Source organism: Cydia amplana, chromosome 7, assembly GCF_948474715.1.
Source record: "Cydia amplana chromosome 7, ilCydAmpl1.1, whole genome shotgun sequence".
NCBI classification, from domain to species: Eukaryota; Metazoa; Arthropoda; class Insecta; order Lepidoptera; family Tortricidae; genus Cydia; species Cydia amplana.
The window spans coordinates 1,671,612-1,694,213 of NC_086075.1; the positions used below are offsets into that span (position 1 = coordinate 1,671,612).

At 39.7% G+C, this 22,602-nt stretch overlaps 1 protein-coding gene across 1 annotated transcript in view; it reads right to left on the reverse strand.

Moving 5' to 3' along the window:
• LOC134649411 (uncharacterized) overlaps nt 1–22,602 on the reverse strand; it is a 47,430-nt gene that overhangs the window by 11,875 nt on the left and 12,953 nt on the right. Inside the window, exon 2 of the mRNA XM_063504160.1 lies at nt 17,682–17,880. Within this exon, the coding sequence (XP_063360230.1) occupies nt 17,682–17,850 (169 nt within the window). The 5' untranslated portion in view covers nt 17,851–17,880. The remainder of the gene's footprint in view (nt 1–17,681; nt 17,881–22,602) is intronic.

A 22,602-nucleotide genomic window follows, 5' to 3' on the forward strand; every position in this document is an offset into this window, starting at 1 on the left:
TATTGATAGGTAGTTCGTGAAATCGCAGAACATTGTGATTTGTCGAATGTTGATGAAGTGCATAAAGTTTAAAATTTAGAGTGATAAATTAAATATTTGTCATAAGTATTATATGTAATAGTATCTACGGTATAATATGGTCTTAATTTACATCGTTGAAAGTAGAAAATTTTGTTACCTATAGGTATTATTTAACAACAAAATTTGTTGAACTGAGAATACTAACTAAAAATTAACTTTTTCTTTTGTAACTATTGCTTGCGAATTTTCAGTTCAGATGAAAAAATTCAGTTTCAGTAAGTACAAACCTTGCTCGTAAAAAGTTAGACACGGACAAAGAAATGGATTCATGTAAAGACACTCATGAATGAAACTCATGAATTCAAGTCAAAATGAAATGAAAAATTCCGTGCGTTCCCGAAGCTATGAAAATGTTGTCTTAGACCCTACAGAACCTGAAGACCTTAAGAGCGCTTTGAAAATATTGCACTTAGGACCTTTTGAAATGGAAGATTCCCGTTTATCATAAGATCTCAGCTTCAAATTAATTACCTACGTGTTTGTGCAATTGATTTTGTGCTTTAAGAGAGGGTGTTAGGCTTGAAATTCCTTTGTAGGTAGGTAGGCTTTCATTTGAGCGAGTGACAAGACTTCTTTGTTTGCGAACTCAAAAAGGCTTGACGATGCATTAGGTGTGAGACTGAGTAGGGTTGGCACGTGTACATTTCGTGCTAAAAAACAAATGACAATTCGTGAACATCAAGGCCCCAACGTTCTCATTTCTCAGTACCTACAAAATTTATCCGTAAATTGTGTATGTGTGAGTTTATTGCACGTTTTTAGGGATGTGGACTTCGATTTTAATCATGTTATATATCGATATTCTCTACACAGCGGAACGAAATAGGGATTAATTGAAGCTTCGATATCTTCACTAAAAATAAACACCCTGGAAATGCTAATGGATAATTAATACATATTTTATAAAATAATAATAAACTCAATTATTGCGAAAAACCATAGATGGTAGCATCCTATAGAAGTGGTCTACGCGTGCCTCCGTGAGGGACAAAACATACGCAATGCGACGCTATGATTGGTCGAATTTATTTGTTATGGTGGGAAACAAACAAATTCGACCAATCATCCATGCTAATTTACGGTGGGGAATAAAAAAAAATGTGAGACTGTGACAAGGACAAACAATAATAGCGCTTTCGCTGCTACTCCTACTGAATGATACACAAGTCTATCCCGTTCTGTCAGTTATCCCCACCACTCATGCCCAATCCAGTTTAATACTAGATTCATGGCGAAAAACATATTTTATTTGCTTTTAATGTAACTTTTATAGATGTGGCGTTCCATGCATCCTTTAGTTTAGACAATAATTCAAATAATTATAACGGGGTCATAATTAAGAATAACTTAAAAAACTTCTAAATTAATGTTTACAAGGATAAATTCTATATCTGGTTTAACTTATCGCTAGTTTTGGATTTACACGCTGTATATAGAGTTATTTTATTATGGTTATCTGTTCATTTTAGGTAGTTTAAATCCTTTCAAGTAAAATTTAAATTGTAAAAAGGCCGTATAGTTTATCGATATCACTTTATCGTCGTGGCCACATGCCTCTGGTTCCTCATTGTTAAACGTACATAACATTTGTCTGTGTGTGTGAGGCTACGGTGACAGATGGCTTAGACTCTATCTTTAAAAATATTATATCTATGGTGAACATTATCAAAGAGAATTTGAAATAGAGGCGGATTTTCAAACTAAATTATGTAGCCACAGTAAATTTACTGCCATCTTTCGACAGAAGATTAAAACTGTTAGAACGCCATTTATTTGGCTTTGATCCTCATTCTTTCACTGATATGTGTTAATTTGTTAAATGTCAAAACCTAACGCCATTTACTCGAGACTAGGCCAAAGGTATGGTGCAATCTTTTAGACAAATAGAGCGCGTCAAAGAAATTTTGAACACCTCGCCCGATTAGCAACTATTGCTGCTGACTGTACCTACCTAGTTATTAAGTAATAATACCAATACCTACTGCTTATTTGAACTAAAAAAGTACGATGAAACCTCTTATGCTTTCTTTTGCGAAGTTCTTTCTAATTGTAGCGGCGATATATATTGAGAGGTCAAACTTACATAAATCCAGAAGCGCCTTGGCGGACCGCGTGGTGGTCTATGTATGGTGATTTGGAAATCCTCTGCTTTTATCGACAGCTGCATATATCCATGAGGGGCACTGGGTCACTGAGTACTTTCTGGTTGATTTTCACTTAAATTGCAGCGACAGAACTCGAGATATGAATTATTTTAACCGGAGCGCGGAGCGATCGCAGCCATTTCGATTCAACGGCAGGAGAAGTTTTTTTTATCTTCGCTAGGTGGCGCGGTCATAGGTCGCGCCGGAAGTAAGGGCTTTGAGATAAATGTAGTTGCCAACTCAAAAACATCTCGCTAACATACATGAAAATATATTCTATCCTAATTGTGTTGCTTTGTATGTAAGAAAAAATACCTATCTAAATATGCATAGAAATTAATTAATACTAATCTGTTCCTCGACGGAACATGCCGCTCACCTTAAAAGCACGTAGTGACTTTTAAAAGTAACGTTACGAAAGTTTAGAAAGATAAGAAACCTATACCTAACTTAAATGCTAACATTAAGAGTCGTAACGATAGTAGGAATTATTCTAAAGGTAAAGGACAGACCTTAACTACGGGTCGTTTGAACAACGTGTTCCCACTTTTTAAAGTTACGACGCGAATAACTTGATCAGTGCCCGGATGGACAGCATGAACGCGTGCGAGTTTCCACTGTAACGGCGGCAAGTGGTCATCGCAAACTACAACAACAGTGCCTTCACGGATGGCGGGACCGCGATCTTGAAGCCACTTTGTACTCTGTTGCAGTTGATGGAGATATTCGCGACTCCATCGACGCCAGAAATGCTGGACAGCTTGCTGTACCCAGCGCCAACGCGTAAGACGACTAGGGTTTTCGTCAATCAAGGAAACGTCCGGTAGGGCCGTTAAGGGCTCTCCGATTAAGAAATGAGCCGGCGTAAGGGGCAACAGATCAGAAGAGTCCGAACTTAGCACGCACAGCGGCCGACTGTTCAGTACCGCTTCAATTTGACAGGTCAGCGTGTGCATAGAATCATATGTTTGCGTTTGTGTACCAATTACGCGGTATAAATGGGTTTTGAAACTCTTAACAGCCGCTTCGAATAGTCCACCGAAATGGCTAGCATACGGTGGCTGAAAATGCCAAGTTAATCCTTGTTCTAAGGTTTGTTGGTTGAGAGCGCTCATGACCGAATCGTTACGTAAGAACGCGTATAATTCTTTAAGGTAATTATTACAACCAACAAAGTTACGTCCGCAATCGGTATATATGTCTGTACAATATCCTCGGCGGGACGTGAAACGACGCAACGCGGCTAAAAAACCTTCCGTAGAAAGTTCGGAAACTAACTCAAGATGTACAGCTTTAACACTCATACATACGAAAACCGCAACATAACATTTTATTATTTTTGCATTACGAACTTTATTAGCGCGAACGTAGAATGGCCCACAAAAATCGCACGAGGTTTTACTAAATACGCGCGCGGGGCGCAAGCGAACCGAGGGAAGCATGCCCATGCGAGGTTGCACGCGAGTAGGTCGTGCGCGGAAACATGGAATACACCGATGCACGCGCAGACGCACAATATCGCGACCCGAAATGATCCAATATCGCTGTAAGAGCGAGTTTTGCACGCACTGCGGACCGGCATGCAATTCGTGTATATGAACATCGTCAATGATAAGATTTGTAAGAGGATGTCGTTTAGGTAAAATTAATTGATGTTTTGACTCATAAGGTAAAAACGATTTATGAATGCGTCCGCCGACGCGTAATAATCCCTCACTATCTATAATAGGCGCGAGACGCCGCAAACGTAAGGAAGGGGATTTACTTGACGAAATATTTTTAAAGTCGTCGTCGAACACTTGTTGTTGCGTAATCAATATGAGTCGCTTTAATGCAAAGTGGTACTCTGGTACGGTGATGTACTCCGGGAGCGTTTGTTTATGTTTTCTACATTTATTATAGAAACGAAATATCAATGCCGTGACGCGAACTAATTTACCTAGCGACGAAAATCGCGTAATAAGAGTATCATCGTCCGGGGAAGTAGGTAGTGTGGACACACATGCACAATTAACATTTGTCGATTCATTTTTATTGCGTTTTTCCTCAGTTGTGTTTACTACCGGTTTTTGTATAGGCCAGGAGTCGTGACTTTGTTGGAGCCATGTAGGACCATGGAGCCACAAGTCATTTTGTACGAGCGCGGCGGGCAGCAGACCGCGCGACGCCGGGTCAGCGCTGTTGTCAGCTGACGGGACGTGACGCCAGCAGCTCGCCGGGACACGGGACAAAATCTCACTGGTGCGGTTAGAGACAAACGTTTTCCATTCGTGCGGGGGTGACTTAAGCCACGCGAGCGCGACGGAACTATCTGACCACGCGTACACTTGATCGGGGCGAATGCGATCACCGTAAATAGGCATTACTCGTTCTATCAATTTTGAGAGGATCACGCATCCCATTAATTCCATTTTCGGGATAGTAAGGCAAATCCGAAGAGGTGCTACGCGGGTTCGAGCTATGACTAAATAAGTTTGAACCTTACCGGTATTGTCCGTAAGACGTATATAAACACATGCGGCATATGCAATTTGGCTTGCGTCTGCAAATCCGTGAATTTCGATTGAATCGAAGTCGTCAATATTAAAAATATGACGAGGAAATGAAATTTGAGATAAGAGCGGGAGCTCGCCAACAAAACTCGTCCATGAGTTAACTATATCGATAGGGGCTTCGGCGTCCCAGGGAACCTTTGCTAACCATAGCAATTGAATTAGATGTTTGGCAAACAATGTTACCGGAGATAATAACCCGAGTGGGTCGTAAATTTTTGCAATTTCCGAGAGAATTGCCCGCTTCGTACAGGCCTTAGAAGTACTTTGTACTTTGAAACTAAATGAGTCTGATCCCGGATTCCATTGAAGTCCAAGGACTTTGACCCCTTTGTCATTTTCCATTTCGGCAAAATGAACATTATCGCGCCGCTCACCATGAGAATCTGGGGATCGCGTACCAGCGAGAATAGCGGGCGAGTTACTTTGCCATTTACGTAATTCGAACCCGGCCGTGGCACAAATACCTATCAGCTCCTGCTGCAGAGCGAGGGCCTCGGCTATGGTATCTGCACCGGTCACCACATCGTCGACAAAGACGTCATTTAGTAAGACTGGTGAGGCGAGTGGGAAACGCTCAGCTTCATCATGAGCTAGCTGTTTGATTGTGCGTAATGCGAGATAGGGGGAACTACTTACACCGAATGTAACGGTACGAAGCCTATAGTCGCGCAGAGGCTCCTCGGGCGATTGACGCCAAAGGATGCGCTGAAAGTCCCTATCACTTTCACGCACAAGAATATTGCGATACATCTGTTTGATGTCGGAACAAAATGCAATGTTATGCACTCTGAACTTTAGAAGAACGTCAACGATGTCTAAGTGTAACTTAGGACCCGTCAACAAGGTGTCGTTCAAGGAGTGTCCACTTGTCGTGCGACACCCAGCATCATATACTACGCGTGTGCGTGTAGTTTCGGAAATTTTTGACACAGAATGGTGGGGTAGGTAATAACTCGCGCCAGTGGGGGGGTTATCGTCCGCGAGCTCCATGTGGTTGAGATCCACGTACTCCTGGAGGCACGCGTGATAATCCGCCTTCAACTGGGGGTTACGTTCTAGACGGTATTCCAATTTATGGAATCGTGCTAGAGAAATTTGCCGAGACTCGCCGAGCGGCGGTGCGTCGGGCTTGAATGGCAGAGCGACTACGTATCGCCCTGTGTCGTCGCGCTTATGCGTCTTTTGAAAAAAGGATTCGCATAGCTTTTCTTCGGGAGTGTAACTCCGCAACTCTGGTACTGACTCCAGCTCCCAAAACTTCTGAAGATTGTCGTTGTCGAACGACGTAAAACAAGTATGGCGTGGAGTCGAAACATTGGAAGTAAAGTTCACTTTACCTCCTAGCAAATAACCAAACACACTATTAATTGCGGTGGGCGTTCCAGGTTTACCCCTGACAATGCCATCGCGAACAATATCCATGAAGATATCCTCGCCTAGTATCATATCAACCGGCTGAGGTTTATGAAATTCAGGGTCGGCCAAAGCGAGGCCCTGCAAATGAGGCCAATCAGCGAGAGGTGCTAGTGGTACACTAGGCATTTGGCGGGTTAACTTCGCCAGAATAGAAGCCTCTAACGGAATAATCGGACTTTGTTTGCCCTTAGGCGAAATTGAGCACACGAAGGTACCCCTAGGTTCCAGCGGCAAGTCGCCGACACCGACCAAAGGCTCGCTATCGTGATGTCGCGGTAAATTAAGTCGTTGCATACACGATTCTGTAATTAGAGCTGCTTGTGAACCCCCATCTATCATACAGCGAATAGTAGCAATTTTATTGCCTTCGTAATAAAGGTCAACCAACGCTGTTGACAATAGAACCGTGCTAGGCCGTTTACCTACATTACCTAAACTCTGTTCGTTTACGCCGTGAACTGCAGACGGGCTGCTAGGGCCGGGCTGCTCCGTAAGAGCGAGCGAGACGGCAACTGATTCCGCAGCTTCATTGATAGCCGGTCGCGGAATGTTTGATTCTAAATGAATTAACGTATGGTGTCTTTTATTGCACTTACGACACTTAAAACTTGATTTACAATTCCTTAAGTCGTGCCCGGGGCATAAACAATTGTAACATACATTATTTGTTTGAACAAATGCAAATCTATCTTGGATTGATAAGTCTAGAAACTCCAAACATTTATTAAGTGAGTGCATTCCTTTACACTTCAAGCAAGATCGAACCTTATTTGTATCGTTGTAAGGTCGACTTTGGGCTGACGCCGTACTTGTTGCAAAAACACGCTTGGGTGTTATTTGATTTGAATTTAAATTTGGGTTATTTTTACTACTTAAGGAATTGTTTCGAGTGGACTGTGTATTGGAAACTGAAATCATCTGTTCCGCGGAAAGTTCGCGTTCGAGGAAAGCAATTAGGCCTTGAACTTTAGGTATTTCGCCCGGGTTGGTTAAGGAACGTTCATATTCTTTTCGGGTATTAACGGGAATCTTACGTAACAATAAATTTAACAGAACGAAGTCCCATTCCTTAACCGGAAAGTCCATTACTTCCAGAGCCTTTATGTTTTCATGATAAACATTTAGTAAATTTCTCATAGCAACAGCTGATCGCGCGGAACAAATATCTATATCGAACAACTTATCCAGATGTTGTGATGCGATAATGCGTTTATTGTCATAACGAGACTTTAGAATATCGAGCGCAATTGCATAATTACTTTCCGTTATGGGAATTGATTTAATTAAATTATGTGGCTCGTTTTTAACGGAAAGGAGCAAATACCTAAACTTCTCCGCATCCGTGTAGGCATTGTTATTGTGTACCAGCGATTGAAATAAATCGAAAAAGGCAGGCCAACCAGTCGGTTCACCGTGATATTCGGGAAGCGATAATTTGGGTAAATTTCGACGATCGTTGCTAAGCGTATCGTTGGGGGTAAGTACGCGGCTCGCGCGACGCCTTTCTACGTCTACCTCCTTTAGATTATTTAGATGTGTAACTATCGCGTAATACAAGTCGTTAAAATCGTTACGAATCTTAATATTGGCTTCTTTGTTGAAGCTTTGCAATTTAATTAACGCTTTTTCGATTTTAGTTTGAATCTTAGTAAACTTTCGCTGATGCACTGTTAAATCTGTTGTTCGTGAACGGAATTGATCTAATAATTCGTCGAGAATTAGATCTCGTTCGAATATGTCTTGTGTAATACACGATGTGTCGGCTTCAGCATTGCCGTCTGTAGGGTTTGGGACCATTTTGCGAGACAAAGATGGCGGAAATGACAATACTAAATTGAACTACAAACGTGTCTAAATGAAAAACTGGGTACGAAATACCGCAAATTACAAAAGCAACACAACCAGAGAAAGAAAGATCCGGATCGAACGGATCAAAAAACTATGTAGCGGCGATATATATTGAGAGGTCAAACTTACATAAATCCAGAAGCGCCTTGGCGGACCGCGTGGTGGTCTATGTATGGTGATTTGGAAATCCTCTGCTTTTATCGACAGCTGCATATATCCATGAGGGGCACTGGGTCACTGAGTACTTTCTGGTTGATTTTCACTTAAATTGCAGCGACAGAACTCGAGATATGAATTATTTTAACCGGAGCGCGGAGCGATCGCAGCCATTTCGATTCAACGGCAGGAGAAGTTTTTTTTATCTTCGCTAGGTGGCGCGGTCATAGGTCGCGCCGGAAGTAAGGGCTTTGAGATAAATGTAGTTGCCAACTCAAAAACATCTCGCTAACATACATGAAAATATATTCTATCCTAATTGTGTTGCTTTGTATGTAAGAAAAAATACCTATCTAAATATGCATAGAAATTAATTAATACTAATCTGTTCCTCGACGGAACACTAATGATTAAATAAAAACTGGCCAAGTGCGAGTCGGACTCGAATACGAAGGGTAAGGCCATTACGCAAAAAACGGCAAAAAAAAACGTTTGTTGTATAGGAGACCCACTTAAATATTTATTTTATTCTGTTTTTAGTATTTGTTGTAATAGCGGCAACAGAATTACATCGTCTGTGAAAATGTCAACTGATAGCTAGATCACGGTTCATAAGATAAGTACAGCCTGGTGACAGACAAACAGACGAACAGACGGACCGAGGAGTCTTAGTAATAGGGGTTTTTTCCCTTTGGATACGGAACCCTAAAAAAAGACGACGTTATTTTGAAATGGGGGATGGGTGAGGTTGCGACAACCCTAGCTAGCTTTACGTAACAGTTAGGGCTTAGGTACATATGTTTGTAGGCCGTTTAGGTAATTGTTCAGGCTCATCGAAGGTGTGAATGATGTAGTACTTATAGTTTAACAAAAAATCGCTTACACTATAATATGTTTTGTCAACTAAATATTTAAATACTTTACTTTTAAAACTTGTACCATATCCTTTAAATGTCTTAATTCATTCGGAATGTTATCTTATATAACGCTGGGTAACCTAAAGGTAATTCGGATATTTCCATTAAGGAAACTAAAAAAGACAGCGCGTCGCGTGAAGTGAAACTTGCAATCAAAGATTAAGCGAACGCGCGGGTTTTAGTGTTAAACTGAAAATCGTAATTAGATTCCAAAAAAAGTAAGACAATGTTGCCACTGCAATAATTTGTTTGTATAATAGTAAATTCCTTTTTATAAATGAACACACTAAGATAATTTATTTATTGGTAATTTTACTCCTACGATTTAAAAAAAGTAGTTTTATTTACTTATTTTTACATAAATACAAGACGCGCTAGTAAAAAGTGGCAACATTGTCTTACTTTTTTTGGAATCTAATTACGATTTTCAGTATAGACCAAGATAAGTCTGCAGCGATTTTGATAGCCCAGACTGTGTAAGTGTTATTTATATGTTATAATTTCATAGAATTTTGACGTCAATATAATAAAGGCCATTGATAAAGTGTCATTCTATAGAACTTGCTAACTATGTAAACAAAAGTTACTAGTATTATAAATTGACATTCAGAGACAATTTAATATGGCCGTTTGTTTATATAGTTAGCAAGTTCCATAGAATGCCACTTTAATTAGGATTATTTAAATTTTGTGCGCATCTAACTACTGTATAACTAATAAACTAACTAAAAACTATCGAGACCGAACTTAAATCTGCAATTCTGCATTAATTACCATTGTAAAATGTATAAAATTTTAATCCAACTAATTAAAATTTGCGCCTGTTCAAAATGCGAGAGCAATCTCGTCGTAATTAGGTACCGTAGTATTTAAACAGGGCAGGAGCTTTTGTTAACCCCAAAATTATGAAATGTCCTTGGCCAGTCTGTCTTTGAACTGCTTTGAGGTAATTAACAAAATATAAATTAGATTTTAATTATAATTTACTGACGGCGTGTTTTCGGCGTGAAAGAAAGGATCTGTCGAAACTCAAAATAGATTAGGTGAGTAAGTACCTACATTACTTACATTTATAATTTAATTATATACACTACCAGCTAAGTCTTCATTTATAACCCGATGTTTGTAATTGGGTTCATACAGCGAAAAACAAGAGTAATTCTTCTCTTTAGCGAATTTTATGATTGGGTAGGAATTGTAACTTTTATTGTACCGACATAATGTACCGAAATTGTGTGACCTATTTCAGCAATATTCTTAACTTAAATATTCTTTTGATAGGTACAGAAGAAACAAATTAGTCAGAAACAGTGAATATCTAAAATTTATTTATTTATCTCTTAACTTAGCCAAAGCTTCAGCTTTACGAAGTTAAAATAGGAAAATTTTCGAAGACAGAAACTTGTTAGCCTTAGATGCGAGCCCGGAAGGGTCGATCTTTATACGATAGCTGTTTGAGTTTCTTTTCAAGGACTGCTTTGAATCGAGGCAGGCTTACAGATAGCTTTGTGATAGGTATTCAGGGTTCGATTAGTTAAGCCTCCTCACGACTGGTTATCATAAATTGCCAGCTAGAATTGAACTCTGTCAAATGGACAAAAAGTCAAACCTTAATTGAGGCCGATGTACTACGTGTAGGACGCTGGTCATCAGGAGGATTGTAAGTATCACCGAGTTATTGACAGTAAAATATAGGTACTTATGTAAAATTAGTACCTCACATTTAACACCCGACATACGAGTACATATATGTCGTTGGATGGCGCTGTATATTATGTGGCAACTCTGGCTATCAAGGGGCCTTAATCTGGTTCTTTCAAATCTCTTTTGCTTGGGCTTAATTTAAAAAAAATTATTGAAGAAATATGTCTTTACCGTAGTTTTCAAAAAATGTCTACAAACATTTTACGTGACACCATCCATCCAAAAGAGCTTACTTCTTGGTATATGCATATTATGGTTGAGCTAACTCATTTTGAATGTCTAAATATAAACGAGATGTCCTTTATAAGCCTCAGAGATATGGATACTGCAACAAAAAACCGTCCGACTCATTAAAAATAAATTCGCAAAACACCCGCAACCCTTGTCCTCAAAAACATGATTATGTAAGCTTAAACCCCAGCAATATTTCCCATATAAAACGGCCGACAATATGCGGGCTTTAAAGTTCACACTTCCACAATAAAACTCGGCAAGCATTAGCGGTGTGACATCTGCAGCCTGGCCACTCGCCAGCCGCCGGGCCTTGGCACACTACCGTTATTGCGTTTCAAACTTCACGTTTTTATTTTCACTATTTTAAAACGCCTGCTTAATTATGCTAGCAAAGTTGCTGGAATAACTGGTTGCTGTATTTTTTTACGTAGGCGCTTGGGAAGTAGAACGATAATACGACAAAATTTTGATTGAATTTTAAATAATCGTGCCTTTACAGCCGATCTAATATATAAGTAGGTATTGTTAGTTACGAGTATCTTAAAACGCCTAGGTACTTAATTATGGCAGCAAAGTGCTGGAATCACTGGTTGCTGTAATATTTTACATATGCGCTTGGGAAAAATTTAATGCGACAAAGTAAATCGAAATCGGCTTGAGTGATACTACATTTATACTTAGATCTATATATGCAATTAGTTTCTTAATTATGCTAGCAAAATGTTGGAATAAGTAGTTGCTAGTTGCTATAATGTTTTACGTAGGCGCTTAGGAAGTAAGACCGCAAAGTAGATTGAATTAGTCTTGAGTGAATGCTCAATCAAAGTGCGTTTATAGCTAAACTATGTATGTGTTAGTGAGCTACGTCAGAGCTAAGTATGTTTGCCGGCTACTTTAACCTACTTGGTCTTGATAGCGACCCTGCCTACGAAGCTACAACAGCATGGTAAACATGCTTATTAATTATTAATATAATGTAAAACGATTATTTCGATTTGTAATTCACAAGTTAGTTGTAACCGTGGGCGGAACCACGCGGAACTAAAGCGAGTGGTCGCGGTCTCATACCTACTAATTTTATTAAATTAAGATCTAATGTGTGGTGACAGCTTGACAGCGACATGGTTGTATTAACATACATATGGTGCATCTAGTTACTACTGTTACTAGTACATATATATAATTACGTACTCAATCCAACTAAGTATTTTGAACTATTACAAGTGCACTTCTCTGTCTTGCGCGTTGTAAATTAAAAATGTTAATAACTTGAAGGAAAACAAACTCAGTCCGGCCGCTGCCCATTCGTTACAAGGGCCATTCGCTTTTTTGTTTTATGTATATTTTAGAATACTATAACATATAGAATCAGAATCAGAATCAAGTATTTTATTCGTGATAAGCAATAAATAACTATTGTAAATATTCTTATTCACAGTAACTCCGTGGTCTTGATTGTCTTCCGATTTGTATGAAAATAAGGCGATTACCACTGTGTTACCGTCTTTTTACATTAATCAATATTAATAAGTGAATTTTGGTCAACAAATTAGGTACAATTTCAGGTACAATTTTATACAAGAATTCAATATTTATCATACTTTTTTCTGACAATACTTTAACGGTCGTGAAAAAGTAAAATAAAATGACCCACAAATATTTATAGTGTGACTGTTTGATATACAGCCAGTTAAAAGAACTTTATGTAGGTACATTACATAGTGTGTTATGTAAATATTCTGTTATTTATTACACAGCTGCTGATGTATTGCTGTGCCTGTGAAATAAATTGCTTGTTCAAAAACTTTACGGCACTTCGGCTCTTTGGCTTAACAAAGTTGTGACAGGGGATTGCGTTGCGTGTCCATTTAAATCTGAATTAAATACACTTGTATTGTTAATAATCGTTATAATTATTGAGTATTAGCCATTTTCTATCAATTGACAATATACCTAATTCTTTAAAATTGATTAAATGTGAAATTTTGGTATAGAATTGCTTTTTTAGGGTTCCGTACCCAAAGGGTAAAAACGGGACCCTATTACTAAGACTCCGCTGTCCGTCCGTCCGTCCGTCCGTCCGTCCGTCCGTCCGTCCGTCTGTCACCAGGCTGTATCTCACGAACCGTGATAGCTAGACAGTTGAAATTTTCACAGATGATGTATTTCTGTTGCCGCTATAACAACAAATACTAAAAACAGAATAAAATAAAGATTTAAGTCGGGCTCCCATACACGTGATTTTTGATCGAAGTTAAGCAACGTCGGGCGGGGTCAGTACTTGGATGGGTGACCGTTTTTTTGCTTGTTTTGCTCTATTTTTTGTTGATGGTGCGGAACCCTCCGTGCGCGAGTCCGACTCGCACTTGGCCGGTTTTTTGAAGAGATTTTGCTATGCCTTGGCTTCTAAAAGATTCATATTGGGGGTTTCGAGAAAAGATCTTTAGTCGTGAAAAAGGATTACTGTCATCAAAGTGCAGTTTTTTCCATAACTAAGAATAGTCTACGTAGGTTTCTTTCATTAAAGTAAAAAAAAATTATAATGTCTGTCCTTGTATCATATCGTTTACTTTCCTTTTAATTGAAAATATATTTAAGTACCTACCTACATTAAATTTCGCGTCGACGTGACAATTTATGCACGAGCGATGGCGTGAGCAAGACTTTCGTCACTTTCATATCTATAACACGAATCGGAATTATGTCGTTTTGTCAAAAGGATTGATCCATTTAAACAGGCCGTTTGTCTATTCAGACCGGGACACGCAAAACTTTACATTTTATTTGGATAGTGCCGAGGGCGCCGGATCACGCAATCTCGTGATTCCCCTTAATTACACACTGTCGCTTTCTCTATGGGCTAAGAATGCTAAGAGATAGTCGCGGAAAACGTATAGAGTTTTGAGAGCAAGGAATCCCTTTAGTTTCTTGACAGACAGACGGACAGACGCCCGGAACTAGTAACATGGATAAGTAGTAGTCAGCTGCAGAGAGGTAGGTACCACCCCTGCATAGAAGTATGAATGTGGTGTCAGTGAAACTCATCAATTCCTCTTACAGTTTATGGAATCTTTATGAAAGGCTAGAGTTTTTGGTTGACTTTAAAACTTTGCTCTGACCTACAAATAGCTGTCAGACGCAATGAATCTAATTCTAGGTAACCAAGATAGCGAAACTATTTGACTAGAGCTTCCTTGCTCTTAAAATTGTATCCTTTTTCTGAGCTAGCTCTCTGTCTACTTACTGCTTCTCAAGTAGGGCAGCAGAACCGACCTTAACTGAATTGATGCTGATTTATGTGCAAAGAGGTCACTAGAGCAATTCGTCAAGACAAAGTGGGCAGAGTATTTAGTAGAACTAATAATTCGGAGAAAAGTTATTGTGTAACAAGAGAGCCAAGTTCGATATCTCTTCAACTGCTTAATTAAACTTAGCTACATGTTGCTCCAGAACATGCAATATCTGGATGTTGCATGTTCTGGCGAATGTTCTGGTTCGAGCGTGAGAGAAAATTTATATGATAGGTTTCCAGCTTACACTTTTTAGTTTTTGGGCAAGTATAAGGTAAGTATAAGGTATAAGCTTTATAAGGAAAGCAAAGTCCAGACTTTGCTTATACTTGCCTTATACTTGCCCAAAAACTAAAAAGTGTAAGCTGGAAACCTATCATATAAATTTTCTCTCACGCTCGTAGCAAAATCGATTATGCTCACTGCTTTTAAGCAGTCGAGTAATCTCATTCGAGTTGCGCTTTGGTCACAGAATAAGTAATAGTATGCTTTGGTGGAAAATAGATTGTCTTATGTGTAGAAAACATCTATAGATATCTAATAGCCGCGAGTACAAAATTATAGTATTTCCACTCGTTGGATGATATCCAACAAGCAAAACGCACACTAATACGCTTACCGCATTTAAATAACAGCTTATAAAGCACAGCGAAGTTTTCAAACGTTATAAAACACATCTATATACCTACATGTATATATTCCGACACTTGTCGCCCGCTGCGGTCTGCGAAAAGTTAGTAAAACTCCGAATGCAATCGTCAACCAGCAGAACCAGCAATTGCCACGCGACACAATAGTTCAGCGAGAATTGTTAGGTTTGCTCTGCGTTTTTGGCATTGTGTGGCATTACCAGTATAATGCTTTATTTCAGTTTGTGTTTTGTTATTTGGGTTTGTTACGAGATATGTTTTAGGTACAATGATTTAACAGTAGGGTAAATTAAAATTTAACAGCTGTAATTTAAGGTTATGTTACGTACGTTATGGCAAGTAAATTAATGTAGAGTTAAAATTCTTTCCACTGCCTGATATGTACCTACTTGCAAAAAACCCAATTTTAACAATACCTAAGATGTATGATGAGAAAATCTATGCCCGCCGAAATCAATTTTTTATCTCTAAAATGCTGGCATCGCCTAGTTTCAATTAAGTACTTTCAAAACTAATGTTAGTCAGCTGTGTGGCAGGTTGCCAAGGCCTATTCTTATGTAATTGTTTTACTTAGTAACAACTAAGCTACCAAGTCCTCAAAAACTTTTTTAAGAATTGTAATTATTTCACTGCCCTCCTTAATACTAAAAGTAGTTACTAAACTAAGTTACCAAGTAGCCGATATCATGATCCTATACGCAATAATTTACGTAGGTACGCTATTTTAAGACGAGATCATGTAAGGCTTATAATCCAAAGTTTGGGCTTTTGGATTGAATGTTTGACATGACATGATGTTTTAATACAACACAATAATTATATATTAATGCGCTTGAATTATGATGGTATTTTCATGAAATATTAAAATGTCACTAAAATTTGTCACCGATTTTACAAAAATGTACCTGCCTAACCTACATAGGTAATATCTTCTTGTCCCGTGCGAAGCCGGGCCGGGTCCGGGCCCGCTAGTCTAATATAATCAAATCTAATAGTTTTCCAAACTTTAGCTTAAGAGCCAACAGGAGCTAAGATTTAAATATTTTAGGTAAATATACCCGTCTCGCTAACGGAAGCGGCTCCTAAAACTAGTGCGATAAGGACAAGGCGAAAATCCTGCGTAAAAATCTCAAAAATCGAGGTTTCGTACTCGACTGTTTCCTCCTTCAAAACTTAACCAATCGTAACCAAATTTGGAAATCTAAATGATAATGACTTTATCTGTGTCGGACCGTTTTGCTTTTTTGACTAATTGATATCAGTTTTGAATAGCACGCCTCTCATTGAGGCATAGTCAATTAGGCCATTTTGGCCATTTTTAAAGGGCTCTAGCGCCTTAAAAAACAAAAATATCAAAAAAAGCAAAACGGTCCGACACAGATATTGACAATATTAATCTGTGTTGAAAAAATCATTGCTCTAGCTTCAAAACCCACGGAGGAAACAGTCGAGTACGTTTGTATGGAGAAATGACCACTTCTGTTGGCTCTTAACTCCAAAATACTGGCATGACCTAGGTTTCAATCAGCCCTTTCATTACCGATCGGTATTGGAGTCAGCCGTGGCAGCCTGCCAGCTATAGATCGTGTTTGGCACGCCTTATTACTGCATAATGCTCTGTTGGGTACCGGGGGGCTAGCCAAGATGACACCCAAGTAGCACAGATAGCGGTATAGCAGCCGAATAATGGAATACGAATACGCTTGAAGCTGATTATAAAAGCGGTTAAAGAGCAGAATTAGCGAGTTTTCTGCTCTTATAACTCTTAAATGGGCACAAATTTAGGCAGCTTAAAGTTCACGTTGCTGGTTAAGAGTCATACATCGACAAAACAAACGAAAAGTAAATATGTATCGCGATGGCGAAATGACGAAAAGTAGTTGTATAGTAAAACACTTTATTGTACAAAAATCAAAATAAAACAGGAAAAATAACATTCGTCATTAGTCCTTTACGGGATCTCTTCCAGTTAACCTTTGAGCGATTGAGGGAGAATTGGAGACGGTAGACATCCGTACTGTATAAACGTGAGGCACGAAATTGGAATAAATCGACCCGTTCGCCTTTGAGATGCATTTTATTATGCAGCCGATAAAGCTTGCAATATTGCAGTGCATAAAGTTTCTCCTTTCATGACAGGTTATCATTATTAATTATATGAATAGATATACTCGTAATGCAAACAATGTCAAATTTTATTCTTCTAAACTCTCTTCTTCTAGGGGGTCGACTCGGGTTTTGTCGAATCATCTCGGTTCTTGTCAGGGAATGCAAACCAATAAAAAATGTACATTTTTATTGTACTATGGAAACAGTAAACCGGTAAATTAAAGGTGTTACCGACCCGATTAAACCCGAGTCAAGTCAACCTCCGAGCCAACCTGACCAGTCCTGGCAAAACGTAGGGACACAACTGGTAAATATTTGGCATACCAAATATTAACAGTTGACCGAGGAATCGAGTGACCGAGTTGACCGGTAAATTAAAGGTGTTACTTATGAGTAACACCTTTAATTTACCGGTCAACTCGGTCACTCGGTTCCTCGGTCAACTGTTAATATTTGGTATGCCAAATATTTACCAGTTGTGTCCCTACGTTTTGCCAGGACTGGTCAGGTTGGCTCGGAGGTTGACTTGGGTTTAATCGGGTCGGCTCGAGTTTTGTCGGGCTACTTGGGTTCTCACCTGATATATTAATCCGCTCCTCATCATAATAGTCCAGGTGGTGCTCATCGTCCTCGGGTTCGAGGTCGGGCCGCGTCGGGTCCGGCCGGGCCGGGTGGCGGCGCGTCGCGTTGGGGGCGCCGCTCACGGCCAGCACGCACACCACCGCCAGGGGGAGCACCACCTCCATGCCGACATCACAAGCGACACGCCTTCAGCGCTGGGGACAACACATTTAAGTCAAATATGGGGCATTATCTATGAAAAGGGACCTTATTGTCGATGGCGCTTACGCCGCACAGCGTCGCGCGGCATTGTATTTATATCGGCGCATCGTTAATAATGGCATATAATGGCGTAAGCGCTATCGACAATAAGGTCCCTTTTCATAGATAATGTCACATATGATGTTCCACAGTTCAAGATTGTATCTAGATGACCACACGACCTGAATTTTTCGGGACGTCTAAATTTTTCGGTTTTAAGTACAAGTGGCGGTATATACTCCAATGACAAACAAAATAGGTAACTACCAATAATACCTATACAGTCGCCATCAGATATATCGGAGCGGCCAAGGTGTTCACAATATCTGAACAAGCACTCTAACGCCTTAACAATAGAGGCGTGTTCAGATATTTGTAAGCGCCTTAGCCGCTCGGATGTATCTGATGGCGACTGTACTTAGAAAGTCCCGCAAAATTCAGGACTGATTTTTTTTTGCCAATATTCCGATGTTGTATTGGGCTCTATGAATTCTACGATTCTAGCAATCTCATTTGGATAACAGGCGGTCTAGCACGAGTTGCGTTCTCGCGCGCACTTCAAGTGTGGAGTCGCGCGCGAGAACGCAACTCATGCTAGCCCGTCAGTTTGAAAGTATTCGACCTGATATTCGATTGATAACCACAAAAGGATGAGCAGCCGCGGTATCATGGTCGTGTTTTTATCACCTGTCATGTCATGCGTCACTTTCGCACTTATATAGTTGTTAGAACGTGACAGGCATGGTGACAAATGATAAAGAGACGGCCATCATAGCCCTTCAGGAACAGCGCGAATGTCATTTTGACAGATCTATTCCATATGGGATTTGAAACAAATTATATCCTAAAAACCTGTAATGTATGTAACGTAATGTAACCTTTGGCATTGTGTTCAATGTGCGACTACCTTTACCCTCGCTTTACCTTTTTCAAATGAATCCAAGCAAAATACTGCACTTTATAAGCTCTGCTGACAACCAATGCGGCCATAGTTCTTATTACTAGAGTACTACGTTCCAGAATAGCGTAACTATTCATGTGTACTTAAGTCAACTTGACTTTAGAGCTAGCCAGTGTTAAAAATCTCATACAATTTACAACTCTATTTCCTTTGACATAAGGTATATTATTCATGGTTGTGTCTTTAGCGTTACTAGCAGCCAGTATTAAAAAGAATCTCATACAATTTCCAACTCTATTCCCTTTGACATAAGGTATATTATGCATGGTTGCGTCTAGAAGGGCGACTTTTCTATATTAGTCTCCCCTAGTTGTTACCGACATGCTGTCTGATCCTTGATAGCGCCTTTCTAGTTGACCGAGTTCGATTTTTCAAGCTTTAGAACTATAGTAACTATAGTACTATAGTGACCTAAATCTATATTTAACTACACGCCAATCGCGCCATTATATTTATACGGCGTAAGCTTTCTATTGCATGCGCATAATTATATTGCTGTCCAGCTCGCACAGTGTCATTGACCGCCGGCATCATGCTGGGCGGGACAACAATCTACTTTTTACGCGCGTGCGATAGAGACAGGAGCATGCGGGTCAATGTATGAAATTCCTCGTGGTAGCGTCCTTTGTTTATAACTAAGATTTTGAATATTTATGATGTTATAATAAACAGCCAAGTGCGAGTAGGACGCGCCCACCGAGGGTTCCGTACCTTTTAGTATTTGTTGTTATAGCGGCAACAGAAATACGTCATCTGTGAAAATTTCAACTGTCTATCACGGTTTATGAGATACAGCCTGGTGACAGACAGACACTCAGACAAACGTACAGACAGACGGACAGACAAACAGACGGACAGAGGAGTCTCCCGTTGTCGAACGTCCCGTTTTTAACCCTTTGGGAACGGAACCAGAACCTCCACCATTTACCAAGAAACACCTCAATCCGTTTTCTTGCTAACTGATCCTTTACGAATTGCTCTAATCTAAGGAAACAGGCTTTTCGTGGCCAGACTTTTGGTTAAATATCTGTCTTATTAGAGGGCATCGCAAACCGCATCTTTCTCTGTCACTCAAATTACGTCTTAATTGGAGTAAAAGAGAAAGATGGCCGCAATTGGCGAACTCCGATTTTTGCGGTTATACTTAGCCTTTCTTGGCTTTTCGTGAGTTTCGTGACCAGACTTTTAGTTTAACTGTCTTAATCTGGAATATCTGCGTCTTTAGAGACTAGGTCAAACCTTAATTATTCAGATCGTGGGGTGAATAACTAACTATTGAACGACCCACAGCGATTTTTGTTTTGACTATTGGACTATGATGTAGAGATAGAATTTTCGATTTCGCATGTCACACGTCGATTAACTCATCTAAGTAGGTATTTCTCCATTACTAGGTTTCTCTTCTCTTATATAGAAGACGGCAATGATTTACGCACACGTCACGCAAGCAGTATGCCGTTTCTCATAAGAATCTGCGGGCGCAGCATGGTTACATTTTTATCGCCTGTCACTATGCCCGTCACTTTTGCACTTATCCACTTGTTAGAACGTGACAGGCATGCTACAGCCGTGCTACAGCCGCTGTATACTACTTACAACGCGAATGTGCACGTGCACGTCTACGCTCACGCATCCGGTGTGCACAGGCCTTAACTGTCAAAAGTGGCAAAATGACAGACCCTTGAACATGCTCGACCCTACTGCAATCCAATTTTATCGTGTAAAAAGAACGTCTATTGGTAGGTACCCCAATAGTCTATTGGGGTGGCCCCAATAAAGCCTATTGGGGTAGCCCCTGAGCTAATCAATCTTAGGGGCGGGTATGCGGTAACACTGACCTTCGGAAAACACTTCGAGACAGTTACCTGAGATCGGAGACTCCATTTTGTTTTACAGAATTACAATAATTGTCTAGAGGCATCTGTAACCCTAGTGTAAAATTAGGTACATTCGATAGCGTGACGTGACATACGCGTTTGCGTTAAGTGTAAGTAACCCATCAAAAACATAAATATGAAATGAGAGCCAAGTTCAATATTAAGAATATTCGTCGTTGTTGACTTCCCCGGAAAAAGAATTGAGATCTATATGGGTGCCAAGTTCTATTAGTTTGCTTGGGGTGTAATTGAAGTTCAGGATTTGACTTGGCTTGTTTTGGCCCAATGGTTCGTGTAATATAACACACGGCCGCTGCGTCGCCAATTCTTTTTTCTTTTGAACTTCGCTTGACACGCTTCCGCGTGTCTAGATTTTGTTTGGGATTTTGAGTTGGGAAAAACTAGCCAAGTCAAAGCCTGAACTTTAATCACACCCCAAGCAAACTAGAACTTGGCACCCATATATATCTCAATTCTTTTTCCGGCGAAGTCCACAACGACGAAAATTCTTAATATTGAACTTGGCTCTCATTTCACACTTATGTTTTTGATGGGATTCTATATAACTGACTACGCCCCTGGGATGAATGAGAAGTGAGTTTGTATCTTTCTGTACTACCACAAATAGCGTTATTTTTAGAACGCTATCTGATACAGACGTTCAGAATTGATTACGGAAATTGCGGCAGACATTTTAGAGATATCAATCATCGCGGGTCGCTTTCAGAGTCTAGGCTATATTAAAGCTTATCTCGAAATCCTTACTGGTCCTTACTAATATTATAAATACGAAAATTACTCTGTCCGTCTGTCGGACCGGTCACTTCACGCTTAAACCGCTGTGGAGATTTAGATTAAATATGTTATGTAGATGGGTTAAGTCCCCCGGAAGGACATAGGGTAGTATTTGTTACGGAAATCGTCACGGTCACGATTATTAATGTTCTGTAATTTGGCGAACTTTTACTACTATTAGTTGCGAATCAACGCAAATATACAGTCTATGTACACTTGTATAGGTAGAAATCTTGCTGAAAAAAACCAAAATATTGTACCCAACTACTTATACACATAATTAATGTCTTTAACGGGTCTAACGCAATTAAATTACATTGTTTTACCTTTAGGGTTATGTGTACAAAACGCGAGTTTAAAGTGTTATACATACCTACTTATTTAACGGATTCTACCTAATATTCATATGCAATAAATCATTCATTCATTCACTCTACACAGACGAACTCAGGGGGAAACTTGTATTATGATATTTAAAACCTTCGCGTTTTGAACACATATTAACTCACATTTATAGACGGGTCTAACGCGAAATTTATTCAATTACCTTTATTTACCGACGTTTCGACACAGGTTTCACTGGTCATGGTCGCGGCTAACTGGTGCTGATGTCCCAGCAAAATGTCAAAACAGAGATTTGTGAAACTACCCGACGAAAAGTGTATGAAAGAGTTTGGGGTAGACATCACATTTTCAAACCACCCACTTCGCATATTGTTAATTATTGTCAATAGTCCGACACGCAACACTTACAATATCCACGCACACGTCCGAAGATAGATCCTTTGGCTTTAACTTCTGTATCACTTTTCTCTTTTTTTCTTTTCTTTTTTTGTTTCTCTTTTTCATACACTTTTCGTCGGGTAGTTTCAGAAATCTTTGTTTTGACATTTTGCTGGGACATCAGTTAGCCGCGACCATGACCGTGAAACCTGTGTCGAAACGTCGGTAAATAAAGGTAATTGAATAAATTTCGCGTTAGACCCGTCTAGAAACTTGTCATAATTGTTAACGAACATGAGAAGACACTTATTAAAACTCAA